Genomic DNA, 18,218 nt, shown 5'->3' on the forward strand with positions numbered 1-18,218 from the left:
TTTTGTGGCAGACACGGACCAGCCGTGCTTGACAAAAGGAAAATAAAACTGGTCTCAATAAATGTCAGGAAGTTGAAGTGGTCTGCTGGCTGGCTGCTCTTTGCAGCTGGGACCCAGTCTGTCTCCATTCTCAAACCAAACGCACACAGCAATTGTTTACTGCACAGAGCTGGCATGGAGTGTGCACAGACACACAACATGGAGGTAGAACCTCAGAGAGGGCTGCACATACTTTCAGGTATTCGGGTCTCTTCTGTCTAAGGATAACTGAATAAATCCTGCCGCTACCAGAGACACCAGGAACTGAAATCACCACGTTTTTGGTTATGCCCACCAGTGTTCCTTCTAATTTTTAAAATTCGTGGGTGGAATGAATTTTGTTATGTGCACCATGGCATGTGGGGATATGCACCACCAGTAGAAACACAGGCTGCTGGCTGTGGCGCTCTGCTAATCAGCTGGATGGCACCTGAGTCTCTCCTGGGTGGCTGTCCAAGCACTCAGCTTACAGGAAATGCTGCCACCCACTGGAGAGTGGCTGTGTAGGCATTGAGGTTATACGGTAGACATACAACTGGCAAGAACAGCGTTAGAACTCACTGGCCAATGAGATCTGGGTTCTCTTAGTGACTCTGCCACACACTTACTGTGTGACAAGTTACATATCCACTTTGGGTCTCAATTTTTCCAGGTGTAAAATGGGAATGGAAAAACGTTTCTTTTGTCTATTTAGTTTGGAAATCCTTGTAGGCAGGGACCTTCTCCAGTCTGTATGTGTCTGACATCTGGAACAAGGGTGTGAATGCCTATCTGCTACCCTAATAGCATTTAAAAAACCCCACGTCAGTACAGATCTACAACGTGAATGATCACACAAGTCCCAAAGAGGTATTGTCTAATGGCTAAACCATGGGACTTGGCACCAGAAAACGTCAGGAATCCTTTCACAGCAGTGCTAGCACCTCGCTGGCTGACCTTGGGAAAGTCACTTCCTTTCTCTCATGTCTCAGTTTCCCCATCTGTAAAATAGGAGTACTAACGCCTCCTGCTCTCCCAGTTAGGATTATGGGAATAAATATTGGTAAAGTGTATGGAAATCTGTGTACCAAAAGATGCCACAGCAGTGCAAAATGTTACTTTTGAAGTAATGGCATCTTTACCTGGAAAGCTTTCTGACTCTCCCACTGTTTCATAGAAATACCACAGCCCTGCAGAGCTTTTCAGTCGGGGCCTAAGCATGGTTGTAACCCTGTAAAACCCATCTGAAAGTGATCAGATCTTCCTCTCCACGCTTAAGCTGAGAAAAAAGCTCTGAAAGTTTCTGGAGCTCTGCTACAGTCATAACATGCACCAGTGAGTTCTAAATCAAAGCTTTAAAGGCTTCCTGAGCAGTGTGTGTGGGACTCCCAGTCAGTGACTTATTCCAAGGGTACGTTTGGGATGCGACTGTAACATTTTGCCCCTGGGGCCTATCGCACTGCAAAGGAGACAGTGCTGTGGAGGTGGCTAGGAGACAGCGTCGGATGAATTTCCAGGTGTGTTAAATGACATGTTGCTGATGACCCTAGCTGTGCTGTCACCTGTTGGTGACATGCATGATGTATGCATCTTACGTGGTATCTTTACCTCCCGAGCGAAAAGATGCAGCACACTCAGCCTGCAGCAGTGAGACAACTCATAAGGTGCGTCCCAGCCAAGGTCTGCTCACGTCAGCATGCTAAAAATAGCAGCGTAGCTGGGGGTAGGACCGGTCACCTACCTGGAACCCCTGGATATGCAACTGGGTGCCTCGCCTAAGTGGCTCCCCAACTACTCTGCTTTATTTAGAGGGGTTGTGTGTGGATGTGTCTGTCTACCCCCGCTGGGAAACACCCTCCCAGCTGTAGTGCTGAGGGACCCATGCCAACAGAGGGCACCAGGGAGCCACATTGTGAATGTATGTTATGTACAGGGATGTCTTCACGGCAACCAGAGGGTGACAGGAGCATGTGCAGACATACCCGAGCTAGCTCCGATCTAGCTGGCTTCAACAACAAGAGCTGCAAAGCCACAAGAGCATGAACTAGCTTCTCAAGCACACCCCCAGGGGCCTGGGCGGTGCGGCCAGGTCTTCCTGACTCTTGCTATTGAGCTGGTTCAAGCACAGCTTGGTGCTGCAGTCACACCTCCCATCACAGTGCAGATGGACCCTGAGACTGGTCAATGAAGTTGGTGGGAAGTCACCTACCATGAAAGTGAATGGGGGTATTCACTCTCCCCAAGACACAGGAGGCTGGAGCAAAGCAGAACTGTGCTGCCTTTCCTGTTTAATGCCTCCTGCTCTTCTTCTGGACTGCAGTATGTATGTGACCTTTGGGGCATTTCTTCTGCAGTGTCTTCACTACGGGCTGGATCACTGGGCAGCAATCGATCTTGTGGGGGTCGATTTATTGTGTCAAGTATATATGAGATAAACTGACTGCTGAGCACATTCCTATCAACGCCACTAGTCCATCAAAATGAGACGAGCAGGCGGACTCAATGGGAAAGTTTCAGCTGTCAACGTACTGCGGTGAAGATACCACGGTAAGAAGATGTAAGTACATCGACTTCTGCTACATTAGTCACTTAGATTGATGGCCAGCGGTCATGCAGACAAGGCCACAGAGACCTCTTCTAAGAGGGATAAACAAACGATGTTGGTAGAATAAGCCATTAAGACAGACAACACTTGTTGATTCTTGAGAAAGGGGGAAAAAGCTCTGAGAGAACAATCTATAAACAAGACGGGGATTCAAAATCTATCAGAAAAGGAAATAATTAAGGGTAGCAGAAGATCTAAGGAGGGAAAGATTCACTGCACTGTTATTCCAGCAAAAACCTGGTTCTAGTCCAATGCTGCAGACTCATCTGTGGGGCTGTACATAGCAAAATTCCACCTCGCTGAAAATATCCATGCACAATTATTATGTTTAGGCAGAAAACAGTTCCTCTGCAGCTGGAAGCAGGGTCAGAACACTCCACATGTGTGTATATTTGGTGTGGAAAGGGTCTGTGTTACATCTGCCTGTGTCAGATGTGACCCCAAGGTCAAGAGAAAGATTTAATCTTCAGAGCGGCCGAGCTCTAAAGAACCAGGGAGAGAGAGAGAGAAAACAAAGGGAATGGAGAGATACTAATAAATATCGGCTGGATGAAATGAACAAGGTCAAGCCCATTACTCACCTAGCTTTCCAAACAGCTCCACTCCCAGGGCAGCATAGATAAAAAACAGGAGCATAAAAAGTAGGCCAAGGTTCCCTACCTACATAAGAAGAAAGCAGAACAAGGGTCAGGCAAGTTCAGGTCACATCCACAATTGCGCCATTACATTTCAAATACAAGCAAAAAGGGAAACAAAGGACCAGTGGTGAGCTACGGGGCCATCCTGGGGTTTTCAGTCTAGAGAAGCCTTCCGGTGGGTTTGTCCACATGGGCCATGCACTCCACAGGTGTTTTCTCTTAGCCCTTGTAGATGTCTGCGTAGGACCCTCCTGCACCACTCCTCACTGAGCTGCTTGAGGGCTCAATTCCACCAAGCACAGAATGGGACTTAAGTTACTGCTTTCAGTTCAGCAGGTGCTGAAGTGTTGGGAAGTTTGGATTTTAAAGCTTTTAGTGGTTTGACAACATTTACTCTGTGGTGACTAAGGGCAAGAGTTTCAAAAACAAAACACTAAAGCGGGGCTCCTCAATTCCTGTGAAGGCACCTGACTTATTTGTAAAGGTCCCTCTGATCTCAAGCGGACTCAGCAGTGACCTTTTGTAGTTCCCGGCTGTGCCTGTTCATTGCAATCCAGGGGTTAAATTGCCAGCCAATGGGTAAAACCCTCTGGGTTACATCTCCTTTGTATCAGAGGGGTAGCCGTGTTAGTCTGGATCTGTAGCAGCAACGAAGTGTCCTGTGGCACCTTATAGACTAACAGAAAAGTTTTGAGCATGAGCTTTCGTGAGCACAGACTCACTTCATCAGATGCATCATGCTCATGCTCAAAACTTTTCTGTTGGTCTATAAGGTGTCACAGGACCCTTCGTTGCTGTTACATCTCCTTTGTAGTGTTTCTTCTAATGGAAAAAAAAAACCTCAACCAAACAAACAAACCCAAACCAAAGTCCCAGCCTAACCAAGCAAGCTGAAAAGTTGGCTGCAGAGAATTGCACTTACTGAAGCCAGCTTTGGACTTCATTGCCAATTGAGAATGGGCAGAGTCTTCACCTCAAGAGGAAACACCGACCCTGAACTGGTCTCCAAACTCATCATCAAAAGGAACCTTGGCCTAGGATTCCTGGTTGTTCTTGGGACTTCCCCACAAGGTCTTCTGCTGCACCTTCCTTCTAGCCTTATTGGAACTCACTGAACCCCCTGGAAGTGTGACTGAGTTGGAACAACCTGAATCCTAAAGACCATGAAGTCTTAGGTTTGTTCTGTGCTAGGCAGTTAAGTCAACTGCAGATATGCAATTCTAGCTATGGCAACTGCGTAGCTAGAATTGGCTTATCTGTAATCGACTTACCTGGCTGTCTTCACAGGGGGAGGTGGATGGGATAAACTCTCCCATTGACCTCCCTTACTCCTCACAATATCGAGGCATGCAAAATCGAACTCTGGAAGATTGACCCCGACCGGATCGATCTTCCGCATAGTCTAGATGTACCCGTAGAAATTTTCCGCACACAGGGTGGGTTATAACGTGGCAGATTCTCAATAATACTGGCGCTTAAAAGGGTGCGAGAGCTAGATGCCACAAAAGAAATTAACAGCACAGTCCCTCATCTACCCAGCTCACAGTCAGAGAAGGGGAATAAGGCAAAAGGTTACAAAGCCAAGATCCTGAGATCACCTACTGATAGGTCCCACCTTGGTATCCTACACCTCCACGTATATATCAACCTGTAGCTTCAGCAATGTGTCTGTTGGAAGATGAATAACAACGTTCCTCACAAACTCCAGAGCTGCAGCTTGGAAAATCTCCCTGTGACTCACACCAGTGCAATTAGCCAAGTCAGGTTCTGTGGTCACTTGTTGTTGATGAAGCTTGAAGATGACACGTGTGGATATTATCTCATAAGAAGTAACAGTGAGCCCTGGCTCTGTTACCCGATGATACCTGGCCTGTACCCAGAGGAGAGCCAAAAAAACAGTTTGACTCCAGTGGAGACTTGCCAGTAAAAACATCTTGGTCTGGCCACGCAGTGGAGTTATGTTTGGTGGATGGCTGCACATGGCAAGCAAGGGGCTTAGCAGAAGAAACCAGAGGCCCAATCCAGCAGGGGAGGTGGCGACAGAGGGAGGGAGGATGGAAGTTGGCCACAGAAGGTTGCACAACAGCATAGGAGAAGGACTGTGCATGTTGCCTTGGGTGAGTCATCTCACCTCTGTAACTGCACATTCCCTTCTTTGGGTGGTCACCCAGGTCAGTACAGCACTGGACAGAAGGCAGGCTCGAGAGGAGGGCTAAGTATGAATCATTATTGCTGTTGCTGCGCTGAACAAGGCCGTTGAGATCGTGTCCAGAAACCCTTCCACTGCAGCCAAGGCCTGGGATGCCTTTGCTGGGAGCCACAGACACTTGTGAGCCAGCCAATCTTCCAACAACAGCCAGCAATCATCTCCCTGGCAGCCAGTGACCCAAGGCAGGTTTACAGAAAGCAGTTCTGCCCAGGCAGTTCAGCACAGGCTCTGTTTATCCAGCAGCCTTCTCCCTGCCACCGAACTGCACTGGGACTGTCTGAACGGGGTGTAAAAAGCCACAAATAACCCACCCGTCTACTCCTACTCCAGGCTCATCCAGTCGGCTCTGTGAGAGAGGTTAATAAAAGGCAGTGCCTTTGTCTCTCTTGCCCTGTGGTGATTGGCAGAAGCAGGTTTTAGTGCCTCCTGGGGCTCTTGCTGCTCGGGCTCCATTATTTCCGCACTGCACCTTGGCATTTCTGCCTTTCATGCAGACAATGCACAGGGGCACACCGGGATGCCTGCCACAAGCAATTGCTCACACAGTTAAACCTGTGCCAATCCTTTCCAAGGACAATGGGTCTGGATCTTTTCCTGCCAGCTTCTGCCAGTCAAAGCAACAACTCCAGAATTAGGGTACTGCTGGGCAATTTATGCACTAGACAGAGGGTAAAATGGAAACACTTGCTAACCTGGAGAGGAGACACCATCTGTGGGAGTTCCAGTCCCAGATGAAGATCAACAGCCTTGGAGGTTTGAATGCTCTGCTTATCTACATCCTATTTCAGGGCAGTCCACAGCCCAGGCTTGCTCCACCAATCTGTCTCAGCCCAGTTGTAGACTCACTTTGCTTGCCTTCTTCCCTTGACCTCTTTTCTCTTTTCCTTTTCCCTTTTCTTTCCTTCCTGCTGGGAACGAACCACTGATATCCTATTGCCAATAAACCAACACTTCTCATCAGAATGGTTAGCTGCTAAGTGCACGAGGTGAGAAAAAGCCCCTTTTTCCTGTATTATGGGACAGGGTTAAAAAAAGAGAGGGACTGATCATTTTTTTCACTGGGCCCTTCTTCATTTGGGACAATTCACTCAAGAACCCCACATTTATTTGTTAGTTAACTAAGTTAAAGACCAGCTGTAGCCCTGATTCCGGAACAACTCAATTTAGTTCAGTGGGGCTCCCACCAGCACTGAGTTTTTAATCTCTCCCGGCTCTTGTCACTGCAGGTCCCAGCTTCAATACATTTTTGGCTCTCTTTTCTGTGCCTTCACAATCCTTGTATATTGTCAGGATGTGGTAACACTATTACTGGGGGTGGGTCTATAGTAGGCAGGTAAGCCAACTGCAGATACACAATTCTAGTTATGGCAATTACGTAACTAGAATCGACTGTTCTGCAATCCACTTATCTGGCCATCCACACAGAGGGAGATTGATAGGAGAGTTGCTCCCATTGATGTTCCTTACTCCATGTGATCGTGAGGAGCACCAGGGTCAACTGCCAATTCCTGATAGGTCCATTTCAAGAGTCCCTACCAGAGATTGTATTATCTACTTCAGACAACACCAGTAATGCCTTTAGAAGCTGCATGGGGATTGCTGCCCTTAATAGAGTTAAACTCCCAGACAGCAGGAAACTGAAGCCTGTGTCCTTCAGTGGAATAAAGCATGGAACAGGGAGTTCTTCAGATTTTTCTTGGCACAGAATCTCCATTGTATGGCATTCCAAGCTTTGAAGAGAAGAAGGGGATATGTTGTCCAACCCTGCGTTTAATTAATGTGCATTCCACAGACAAAGTTAAAAAAAAATAAGAGAGCCCAGATCTAGTCACTCCAATGGAATTAGAGTAGTGTGACTGAGCAGAATCTAGCCCACCGGGGGCGCTAAAAAGGCAAATAAAAAGTTCAATTTATGACAAACGAGCACTTTTAGCTGCGCCATTGTGCCCCACGTCTCGGGACATGTCTCATTTACACTGTAGATTCTTTAATGCTATTTAGTAAAGTGAGTTCATCAGAATAGCTCCTTCTGCACACCATGCATTTGTCAGCTGTTTGTGTTTCCACTTTTGACAGCAAAGGCTCCACATTGTTCTACCGTTAGCACTCCTTGGGTTGAATTTGGTTTTGCCTCTGCATCAGGAACAACACTGGTAACTGCTTGCTCACCCTTTCTGATTAGTGATCTATATGAGAGCAGTTACACAAACTGACCTGGATCACTTGGGTCTCCTGCACTGACTCAAACAACGAGGGTTTAACTCAGCCAAATGCAAGACCATACATGTAGGAACAAAGAATGTAGGTCACACTTATCTTTACCCTGGAAAGTAGCAACTCTGAAAAGGACACGGGGTGATGGTAGTTAACCAACTGAGAGTGAATTCCTGTACATAAGGGGGCAAATGCAAACTTTGGAGGTATAATCAGGACTATCAAAGCAGGACGGCGGCAGTGGTATTACCTCTGTATGTGGCATTAGGACACCACTTCTTGAAAGTGGAAGTGCGTTCACACACAGAAAAGGATGTGGAAAAACTGGGAAATGGTCAGAAAAAAGTTACAAGCACTCAGGGTCTGGAGACGCTGCCTTGCACAGGGTGAGAGAGAAGAAACACAACCTGTTTAACTCAGGGTCGATCTTCTGGGGTTCGATTTCATGTATTTAGTAAGGATGCATGAAATTGACTTCTTAGGGGTCGCAGTTGACTCCTCTACTCCTCCGGTGACATGGGGAGTAAGGGAAGTTGGCAGGAGAAACTCTCCCGTTGACCTTCCCCATTAGAGATGGCCAAGTTAGCCAAGCACAGATGTGTCAATTCTAGCTACATAACAGCCATAGCTAGAACTGTGTATCTGTGGTCAATTTACTTTGCCTAGCGTAGACATAGCCTTAGTCAAAAGCAGGTTAAGAGGTGGCCTGACCAAAGTCGTCTACATAAGGAAGAAATTTCTGACAGCAGCTCACTAATTTAGCAGGAAAAAGAATGAGAAGATCCAATAGAAGCAGAAGGTAGACGCATTCAGATGTGAAATAAGGTGCCTATTTTTAACAATGAGGGTAGTAACTCTCCATGGGAAAAGCTACATAAGGATGTAGTGGATTCTCCACCACCTTAAATCTACGTGTCAAGACTAGGTATCTTTCTAAAAGAGATATCATAGCAACAGCAGAAGTTATGGCTTTGATGCAGAAGTTCTTTGCCCTGGCTTATGCAGCAGGTCAAATCATTATCCTGCTGGAAAACTGGAGCTATGATTAGTAATGTCTAGTTAATGATGTCAGTTTGCCCACGAAAGCTTATGCTCCAAAATATCTGTTAGTCTATAAGGTGCCATAGGACTTCCTGTTGTTCTCGAAGGTACAGACTAACACGGCTACCTCTCTGATATAAGTTTAACTCATGTTTATCTGGGGTAATACTGTCGCTTTGGGATTTGCATTAGCAGGCCTGAGAGCAGAATTTGGCTCTTTAAGTGTAATAGCTGTAAGTCTACCTGAGGGCTTCTTCCTTGCCAATGAGGACATGTCACGGTTTTTTAAACTTTCCTCCACTGTGTGATTTGCTCATTCTCCTTTTTTAAAAATTCCTCTTTTCCTAGGAAGTTCACAGCACAGTGAGGCAAAGATCAATAATGTCTTTGTGGTGATCCTGGTCAGGTCACTTTATTGACTGGTCAACCGAGCTGTGAAATTGGAAGATGCAGGATCTTCACTGGAAGAGAGATGATGCTTCAAGTAAAACCATCGCAAAGCAGACAGACAGTGAGAGGGACAAGCCACCGTGTTGGGTCTGGATTTGAACCTCCATAAGGATTGCTGGGATTTGATCCATTATGAATACAGGGGCCATAATGGGAGGCCACCTTGTTCAGGTCTTTTCTCTGACCACCGGCTCTTTACCTAACTTCTCCAAGACTACCACTTTAAGAGCAGTGTATGATGGGACCTCTTTCAGACTTAAAGGCAGAGCGTTTTCAATAGATGCTCAGTCTGGGAGCTCTAGTAAAGGAGTAAGGTATTGTGTGATTGTAGTAGGATTTCTCTTCCCTGCTTATTCACATATTCTGACATTAATATTAATGAACTGGAATTGTGGACTTTTGCACAAGCAGAATCCATGTATTTGGATCCTGATGACTCCACGTCACAAGGAGTGAAGCTATAAAGCATGGTTTCAAAGGCTAACATTTCCAGCGTGCAGGAGTGCTCTGTTCTGCAGGTGTGGATCAAGCTTGTCTTTCTCAAATGATCAAGAAGCTGATGAAAATCAAAGTTGGAAGAGGAAAAGCAATCAACTGTAATGCCAACATTGGTAATGAATTATCATTAGTACCGCTGAAAGTGCTGGAAACAACTAGTTCAACTGACTCCAAGGCAGGTGTTTTCCAAGGTGGCTGCAGCAGCCATACAAATGGAATTCCCCTCCCTTGGTATTTAACAAGCAGGCTCAGAAGAGTTATAGAGGGTAAGCCACGTCTTGCTGCACTGCAGATCTGGGGGGCAGCCACATTTACAGCAGCTCAGAACAGTCAGTGGGCTCCCATGCATGCACAAGCCGTACCCAGTGGGCTGCTGGCTACACTGCTGGGTGCATGCTTCTGGAATGGCCAGGGCTCCCAAGCACCCACCTGGCTGTCTTTGCTGCTGCTTGTACTTCACCATGCATGCCAAGGAACCCTGCAGCCTACCTGGATGATTTAAAAGGGACAGAGGCTCCCAGCCACCTCAGCCACTACCAGGGCAGCAGTGTTAGCTGGGGGCCCTGGGCCCTTTTAAATTGCCTGTCTCCTTGGACAATAGCCCTTTCCAACTCCTCTGCACCTCGCAGGCCTGGATGCAGTTTTAGGCTGTGCGACATACTTAGGGTTAGAATGGGAGAATGATTTCCCCAGTCCCCTCCCTCCTTTCCCCAATTTTTGCTTCAATGACTGATGGCAGTTTTATGAGCCCAAGATTTGCCTGAAAGCTCTTCAGAGATTTCCCATCAGCAGAAAATTTGGTTTGCATGTCACAAGAAAAAAAAATGGCTTCAAGACCCCCTCTTGTTTAAAAAATGTTCTGTGATCACATGGCTTTTGAAAGAAAAAGAATATATACAAATAAATGGCTTTCTTGAAATGCCAGCACTGGGGTCGGGTTTGTAAATTCCAGCTTCTTCTCAGCTAAGCCCATGATTGAAACAAACTCTGAATACCAAAGAGCAATTGGCTTAGATTGAAAACATCTTTAGAGGCAGTGGTGAAGGATAAACAGAGCCTTCCAAGAAGACAAAACTTCTCCTCTTTCCCAGGTCAGATTGAAGAGCTATCCCAGTACAAATAAACCTCTGTAGCCGGGGTGTAAAACATGCTAGCCATTGGCCGAATGTGGCTATTTGACCAGTTGAGTGTGCCTACTTGGCTTGAACAATAAATTTTTTTTTTCAGAAAAATGCAGCTAGTTTGCTATAGTGGCTACTGCTTCAGAACTAGTTGGACACCCCAGGCATATAGCTATCCCAGTACGACTCCTGCATAGATGCACTTATTGTGGAAAGCAACAGGCATAGGGGACATTATAGCAGGGTAGCTACAGTGGTATCAGTAGACTTGTACAGTTGCACTGGTAAATGTCCCCGTATGTACAAGCCCTAACAAAATTGTAGGATGGGGTCAGCAACTCTTGGCACAGGTGCTAAGAGTGGCACATGAGATGATTTTCATCGGCACGCGAGGCAGGAGCTCAACCCTGCCTCTCCTCCCCCATTCAGCTGGGAGCTTGTTCAAAGGCGTGCTGCCTGTGGATTAACAAAAGAACAGCTCACGCTACAACCACAACCTAACTGGTAAAGCTCTGCATCGTCATTTATTTATTAATGGGACTGCTGTAAGTAGGACTATTAGTGACTTTAAAAAGTATCACTGGCACTCGGACCATACCTAGAGGTCAAAAGGTAAAATTTCAGCAGGCTGCCTTGGCAAGGTTGCTGACTTCTGTTGTAGGAGTTATTTCAGCTCAGTTCTCCACAGGCTTGTATCAACACTTCATGCCTGTAATAAACTGAGTGCAAGATGCTATTGTTCTGTGAGCACATTAAACCCACTTTGCTGAGGAGCAAATGAAAGGAAAAGGCACAGGGCAGTGGGAAATCACACATTCCTCTACAGCAGTGGCAGGATGGCCAGCCCTGGGCATTCAAAAATAGGAGCCAGATGACAAAAATCAAGAGACTGATTTAAATTAAAGAGATTTTGAAAAAAACAATCCAAAATGTTAGGTTCTTTTTATTACTTGCCTTCTGCAATTTGAGCCATTAGGGATCCCACTTCCAAACTTGCCTCAACAATCATGAGAGCCAGAAACCAGCTCTGTTAAAAATGAAAGCGAAGATTCTCTCATATGGGAACCGCAGCTTTTAAGGATATCATCATATGTCAACAGTCAACCCAGTGCCCATCTGAAGTCCTTTAACGCCAACGTCCTCAGTCTAACACAGTCTACTTCCCTCTCTCTCTGTCTTTTCAAATTGCTGCCCTTTATTCCAAATCAAAAACTATTGTGAGCCTCAACCCTCTACTAAGGAAATATGAGTAAAGCGTGTTTCAGTGATAACAATGCTAAGTCTATATAATTATACCTGGATATGCCTGGGCTTTTAGCAAAGCTTGTGATACAGTCTCTCACAGTATTCTTGCTGGCAAGTTAAAGAAGTATGGATTGGATAAGTGGACCGTAAGGTGCATATAAAGCTAGTTAGATGATTGGGCTCAATGGGTGTGATCAATGGCTCAATGTCTGGTTGGGAATTAATATCAAGAGGAGTCCCCCAAGGGTTGGTTCTTGGGCCAGATGTTCAACATCCTCATTAATAACCTGGACAAGGGGATGGATTGCCCCCACAGCAAGTTTGCGGATGACACTAAGCTATGGGGAGAGGCAGATATGTTGGAGGTTAAGGATAAGGTCTGGGTTGCTCTGGACAAATTGCAAGACTGGGCCAAGATGTATCTGATCAGGTTTAACAAGGACAAGTGCAGAGTCCTGAAGTTAGGACATAAGAATCCCAAACACTGCTGCAGGTTGGGGACTGACAAGCTAAGCAGCAGTTCTCCAGAGAAGGATCTGGGCATTACAGTGGATGAGAAGCGGGACACGAGTCAACAATGTGCCATTGCAGCCACGAAGGCTAACAGCACATTGGGCTGCATTAGTAGTAGCACTGCCAGCAGATCTAGAGAAGTGATTATTCCCCTTCATTCACCTCTGGTGAGCCCACCTCTGGAATATTGTGTCTAATTCTGGGCCTCCCGTTACAAAAAGGGTGTGGATGCACTGGAGAGAGTCCAGCAGAGGGTAACAAAAATGATTAGTGGGCTGGAGCACATCGCTTATAAGTTGAAGCTTATGTATTTAGGCTTATTTAGTCTACACAATAGAAGAGTGAGGGGGGATTTCATGGCAGCCTTCAACTACTTGAAGAGGGATTATGAAGAGGATGGAGACAGGCCGATTTCAGTGGTGACAGATGGCAGAAGGAGGAGCGATGGTCTCAAGTTGCAGTGAGAGAGATCTAAGCTGGATATTAGGAAAAACTTTTTCCCCGGGAGGGGGGTGAAGCACTGGAACGCATTACCTGGTGAGGTGGTGGAATCTGCATCCCTAGAGGTTTTTACGTCCCAGCTTGACAGAGCCTTGACTAGGCTGAGTTAGTTTGGATTGGTACTGCTTTGAGCAGGGGGTTAGACTTGATGACCTCCTGAAGTCCCTTCCAACCCTACAAGTCTATGATTATTGAAGCATGCATTTTGAGAGGTTGGTAGAATGCTTGATCTCCTAGAGCATGGGCATATGGAGAGCAGTCAGTGAGCTGTGGGTCTGGGTGGCCTTTGCAGACATTAACGGGACAGAGCTACTACTACAATCATAACATCCGACCACATACACATTAAAGACTTTGGCCACCCGGTAGTCATTCTGGAAATGTTATTTTCTTTGTTACAGAATTGTAATGAAACATTCAGCACCCTCTGCCCAAGTGGAAGGTTGTAATGCATTGGTGAAGAAGTACTAGTACATCCTTCACCCCACAATTTGTTAACAAAGATGGAGGGGTAGATTTTGCTCTCAGATCCACAGTAGACTTCCACTTCAATATTCTTCTTCTCTTGTCAAGCACAGAACTCCTGGGGATTCCCATGCACACAAGAGGCTAGAAAATCAGGGAACAAGATCTACCATGCAGACTCAGAGGGCAGAGTTTGCCAGCAGTTCTCGGGAGAACAATTTGTGTCAGTGGAGAATATGAACACTATCACGAGGACCAGTGCCTCAACATTATACAAGGCGCAGCACAAAAAATATATCCACAAGAGAAATCAAACTCTCCTGTACCTGTTCGGCTTGGACCTCAGACTTACCTGGGGTAGCGCCTGCACCACAGTGTCCAAGAGAGCTCGCATTCCCGTGGCCATTTTGAGCAGTTTCAGCACTGCAATGAGAAGAAGAGTTGAAGCACCAATGCTGGGAAACATTATTTCACATAAACCACACAACCCTAATTCAAGGAAGAAGAGTGGAACAGAGCTTGTGGGGTGGACTCTCCTCTCTTTGGCCACTTAATTAATGTCAGTAGAGTGACTCTACATTTACACCTATTAAGGATGAACATCGGGCCCAACATGTATAAATAAAGTACAGGCATCTAAGGGTCTTGTATGTCCCCATCCATGGCACATACAACAGAATGGGGAAAAGTCTGGGTCTGGGTCTATTTCCTCCTGTTCTATCCTAGGCAAATGGCAACAAACAGCAAACTTCAAAGTTAATTCTCCTGCTTGCTCCTTTGCAGATGATGCCTTGGGAAGGTGCCTAACTCCTTCAGTCATGATCCACAGAGGAGGTAAGGATGGGGGAAATCTATCAGTCCTTGCTCTCATGCACTCCCATGGCAGATCTCTTCCCACAAGAGCTCTAGGATTCTGGGTCTGGTTTAGAAATGGGGCATGAAATCTGGGCGTGTTGGGTTTTGGTTCAAAGCCCTCCATCCCATCTCCATCCCTAGGTCTGAATCAAACTCAAACGACCGAATCATGAAACAATGGGGCCAAATTCATCCCTGATGCAATCCCCCTGGCTTCTGTGGAACTACCCTGTGGATCAGGCACTGCCATTAAAGAGGCTCTTTACCTCTTGCGATGCGCAGCACCCGCATGATGCGTATGATCGTGGGATTGATAGGGAGTGCGGCGTTCATTTCGATTTCCTCCAGCGTGATCCCCATAATGGAGAGGAGGACTATGGCCAGGTCTAGCTGGTTCCACCTAGCAGGAGACAGGTGGGAGAGACAAAAACCAGACTTCAAAGGCGCTTCATGGACAGGGTTGTTGGGAGGTAGTCCAGAAACAGCAGCGTTGTATTCTCCCACAGAAAGGGCTGCGGGCAAGGCCAGAATCTCCACCCCTCTTGGATCCAGGCTTGATAGGCCAGAACTTCCATGGATGTTAATTGGCAAAAGCCCCATTTTCTTCAACTGATTTACTCCAGCTCAGAATTTGGTCCAAAGTTTAAAGAAGAAAGTTGTAACCATACGACTCTATACTGTATCTGTGACCCCACCTTCCCCAGAAGTAGAACAATGTGTATTTGGTGTCTGCTTCCTACGTGAGCTCAGTGACTGGTCGCTCTTATGCCTTTGTTTCTTCTGTGGCACGGGGAAATAGACCTGTGTCTAGTCCCTTTGTGGTTGATGCTGTGATGGTGCTGGTCTCTGGTTGGAGCCATGTCGCGCACCAACAGCACCCACGTGCTCTGTACCAAAGACATGGTACTGACCAACCCCAATTGGCCAGGGGGTGCAGAGCAGACTCCATGAGAAGAATTCTGAGTCTCTGCTCTCGGTCGTTAAGTGTCTGCAGTCGAGAACTCTTACAAATTTGGCGCCTTTCTTGCTGATGAGCTTCATCGAGGTCCTTCAAACACTCTGTGTGAGGGTTACTTGCACAGAGCAGGCAGGGATAGCTAGTGGTTAGAGCATTGGCCTTGTAAACTCAGGGCTCGGAGCTCAATCCATGAGGGGGCCTTTTAAGGTTCTAGGGCAGGTTAGAATTAAAAAAAAATCTGTCAAGGATAGTGGTAGGTCCTGCTGTGAGTTCAGAGGACTGGACTCAGTAATCTCTCAAGGTCCCTTCCAGCTCTATGAGATGTGTATCACTCTTTGGCATCAGCTTACCACAACCTTGGCAAGCTTTAGACCTGGAGGACCAAGGCATGCCCCAGTCTGTAGAGGGGAAGGGGGACATGTAGGGTTTTTTCTTCCTTATTTTAAAACACTACAACAACTACACTAACTACAATGATAATAACCACAAACTGTGGACACAGAAGCTGCTAGGAGTGCTTGCAAAGCCAGAGTGAGGGTTCTGGCCATCACCACCGAGCAGCAAGAAGAAACCGGAGAGGTGAGCAGGTCAGCAAGGCCAATGGGATGCTGTTAGTGGAAGTTGACTCCCATGCTGGTGGAGGTGTACACTCCTGATTGGAAAGTACACGAACAAGCACACAAAGAACTCCGACTCCGATAAGCTCGCCTGCTCATGGCAGCCTACAGTGATGTATCAGCCATCTGGATGGACAACAGACACGAGCTGCTCCCACACTAAATGGAACAGCATCTGACCTATCTGTGTTGAGTGGAGCGTGAAATAAGGCTCTCTGACATATCTGGCTCGTCAGCAGGTCTCCAGATCATAGCCCGCTGTCACACCTGTCTGTACGGGGCCGCGTGAGCACCAAAATGTGAACTACTTCTTCTGGGTAGCTGCAGTCAGAGGACAACAGTGCTGAGGGTGCCTGCCTTTGCTTATTGCTGAGGGTTTCCTGATCTAGTACTCTGCAGGTTGTTCGCAGGTGAGTCTAGAGGGAAAGGACATCAGTTCTGCAGGAAACATTGCTATTAGGTTATCAAGAATAGTCTTTTCCAGGTCTGTATTAAGGGCACTGACTAGATTGTCACATCAAGGCCAAGTACAACTAAGCAGTGATAAATTTCTTTGGCGGAGTCAGTGAAAGGGGCTAAGAACACACTTTAACTCTTGTGTATCAATTCCCCTTACAAAGCACAACCTGGTGTGTCAATCATATTTTCTGTGAAGTCCTTGACCCCATGTGACGTCCCAACTAGTTGTGGCTCAGGGTGGCCAGTGTGTGGGGCAGGAGGGCACTGAGTTAAGTGGGGGTAAAGGAAGGCTTGGGGGTGCAGGGCATGGAGTTAGAGCACAGGAGGGGGCAGGGGGCACCGAGACACACACACACACACATTTATATCGCTATCTATCGATCAACCGATAGACAGATTTATAAAAATAAATACATAATATGTGGCTCTTTGCACTCTGTTCACCACTATTTTGGCTCTTTGCCTTAACTGGCTGGCTACCCCTGCTGTAGCTAGTCAGCATAGACATCCTGGTAACCAACTATTTTATTTTCACAACAGTGCTTTAACAGCTTGGCTTCTGGTGTAGGCCCTGGGCCAAACCCCAAGAAATGACAAACAGTCTCACCTGTCTTTGAAGAATCTTCGAAAACCAAACGCCACCAACTTCAGAACAGCTTCAAACACAAATACTATGGTGAACACATAGTTGCAGTACTTCAGAGCTTCGTCCAGGGACTGAAAAGAAAGGCCCTTGTTAGTCACACAGGCTGCTTTACTGTTGTTCTCTTACAAATCAGTTGGCAGACAGGAAGATGGTCCAGATAAAAGAAAGGTCACCTATCTCAGAGAACTGGATTGAGCCCAGTCCCCTGCCCTGACAGCAGGACTTAGCACCATCCCTCACAAAGCAGGATGGAGGATGAGGCAGCACTGGAAACTTAGGCTATGTCTACACCACCCTGGAAGATCGACTTGCTCAGGGTCAATATTCCAGAGTTCGATTTTGCGCATCTAGTATCCTTCCCCCAACCCCTCCACTTTCTGATTTGCTCACCTTGATTATCTTTTTCTGATTTGTCCTCCTTGCTTACTGCTTTTGGTTCTCTGTGTCTTAAATATTGAGTCTGTTCTGGTCTGGCTGTGGTCTGAAGAAGTGGGTCTGTCCCATGAAAGCTCACCTAATAAACTATTTTGCTGGTCTTTAAAGTGCTACTTGACAGCTCTTTGTTTTTATAATTTTATTATAAAGCGTTTTACACTGTTTTCTAATATATCTAGAGTTGGCTATGATAAGAGACAGAATGGTGAACTAGATGAATCACTGCTTCGTTCTGGGGTGAGAATTCCTAGGAATTCAGATTAATTTAATACATTCAGCAAAATAAATAATACTAGCAGCAGATGAAATCTTGCCTTCTCGAAATCTCCAGTGATGGGCAGAGTATCTCCATATTTGGTGTAATGCTCGCTCATTCTATAAAGCCACAGTCGGAAGTCAGGAATCCAGAATGTTTATACTCTAAGATGATGACTGTTTATAATGGATTTCATTGGCGTTGGAGGCCAACCATAGCAAAAAAACCTTGCTCATACCTCAAAATAGAGTTCCCCAAAATAAAAGAGCTTTTTTCTGACTGGGGCTACTTTCTGGTCAAATGTGCCCAGAGCTTTCTTATAAATCAGAAAAATGAACAACAAAAACAGACATAATAGGAAACAAAAAGGCATTGGAAATATTGGGGGATCTGGGGGGAAAGAAACTCGTTTGCTTTGGTGATGGGAACACAAAGAACTCCAGAGATGGCTTCATTTCAGGGCAAAATTCTCCT

At 46.3% G+C, this 18,218-nt stretch overlaps 1 protein-coding gene across 1 annotated transcript in view; it reads right to left on the bottom strand.

Annotated features, from left to right (window-relative positions):
* CACNA1H (calcium voltage-gated channel subunit alpha1 H) overlaps positions 1-18,218 on the bottom strand; it is a 493,948-nt gene that overhangs the window by 22,656 nt on the left and 453,074 nt on the right. Inside the window, exons 27-30 of the mRNA XM_075010231.1 lie at positions 17,015-17,124; positions 14,640-14,773; positions 13,871-13,941; positions 3,205-3,283 (exon numbers count right to left, since the gene is read on the bottom strand). Of these exons, the coding sequence (XP_074866332.1) occupies positions 3,205-3,283; positions 13,871-13,941; positions 14,640-14,773; positions 17,015-17,124 (394 nt within the window). The remainder of the gene's footprint in view (positions 1-3,204; positions 3,284-13,870; positions 13,942-14,639; positions 14,774-17,014; positions 17,125-18,218) is intronic.

This window comes from Carettochelys insculpta, chromosome 16 (assembly GCF_033958435.1).
Source record: "Carettochelys insculpta isolate YL-2023 chromosome 16, ASM3395843v1, whole genome shotgun sequence".
Lineage (NCBI taxonomy): Eukaryota > Metazoa > Chordata > Testudines > Carettochelyidae > Carettochelys > Carettochelys insculpta.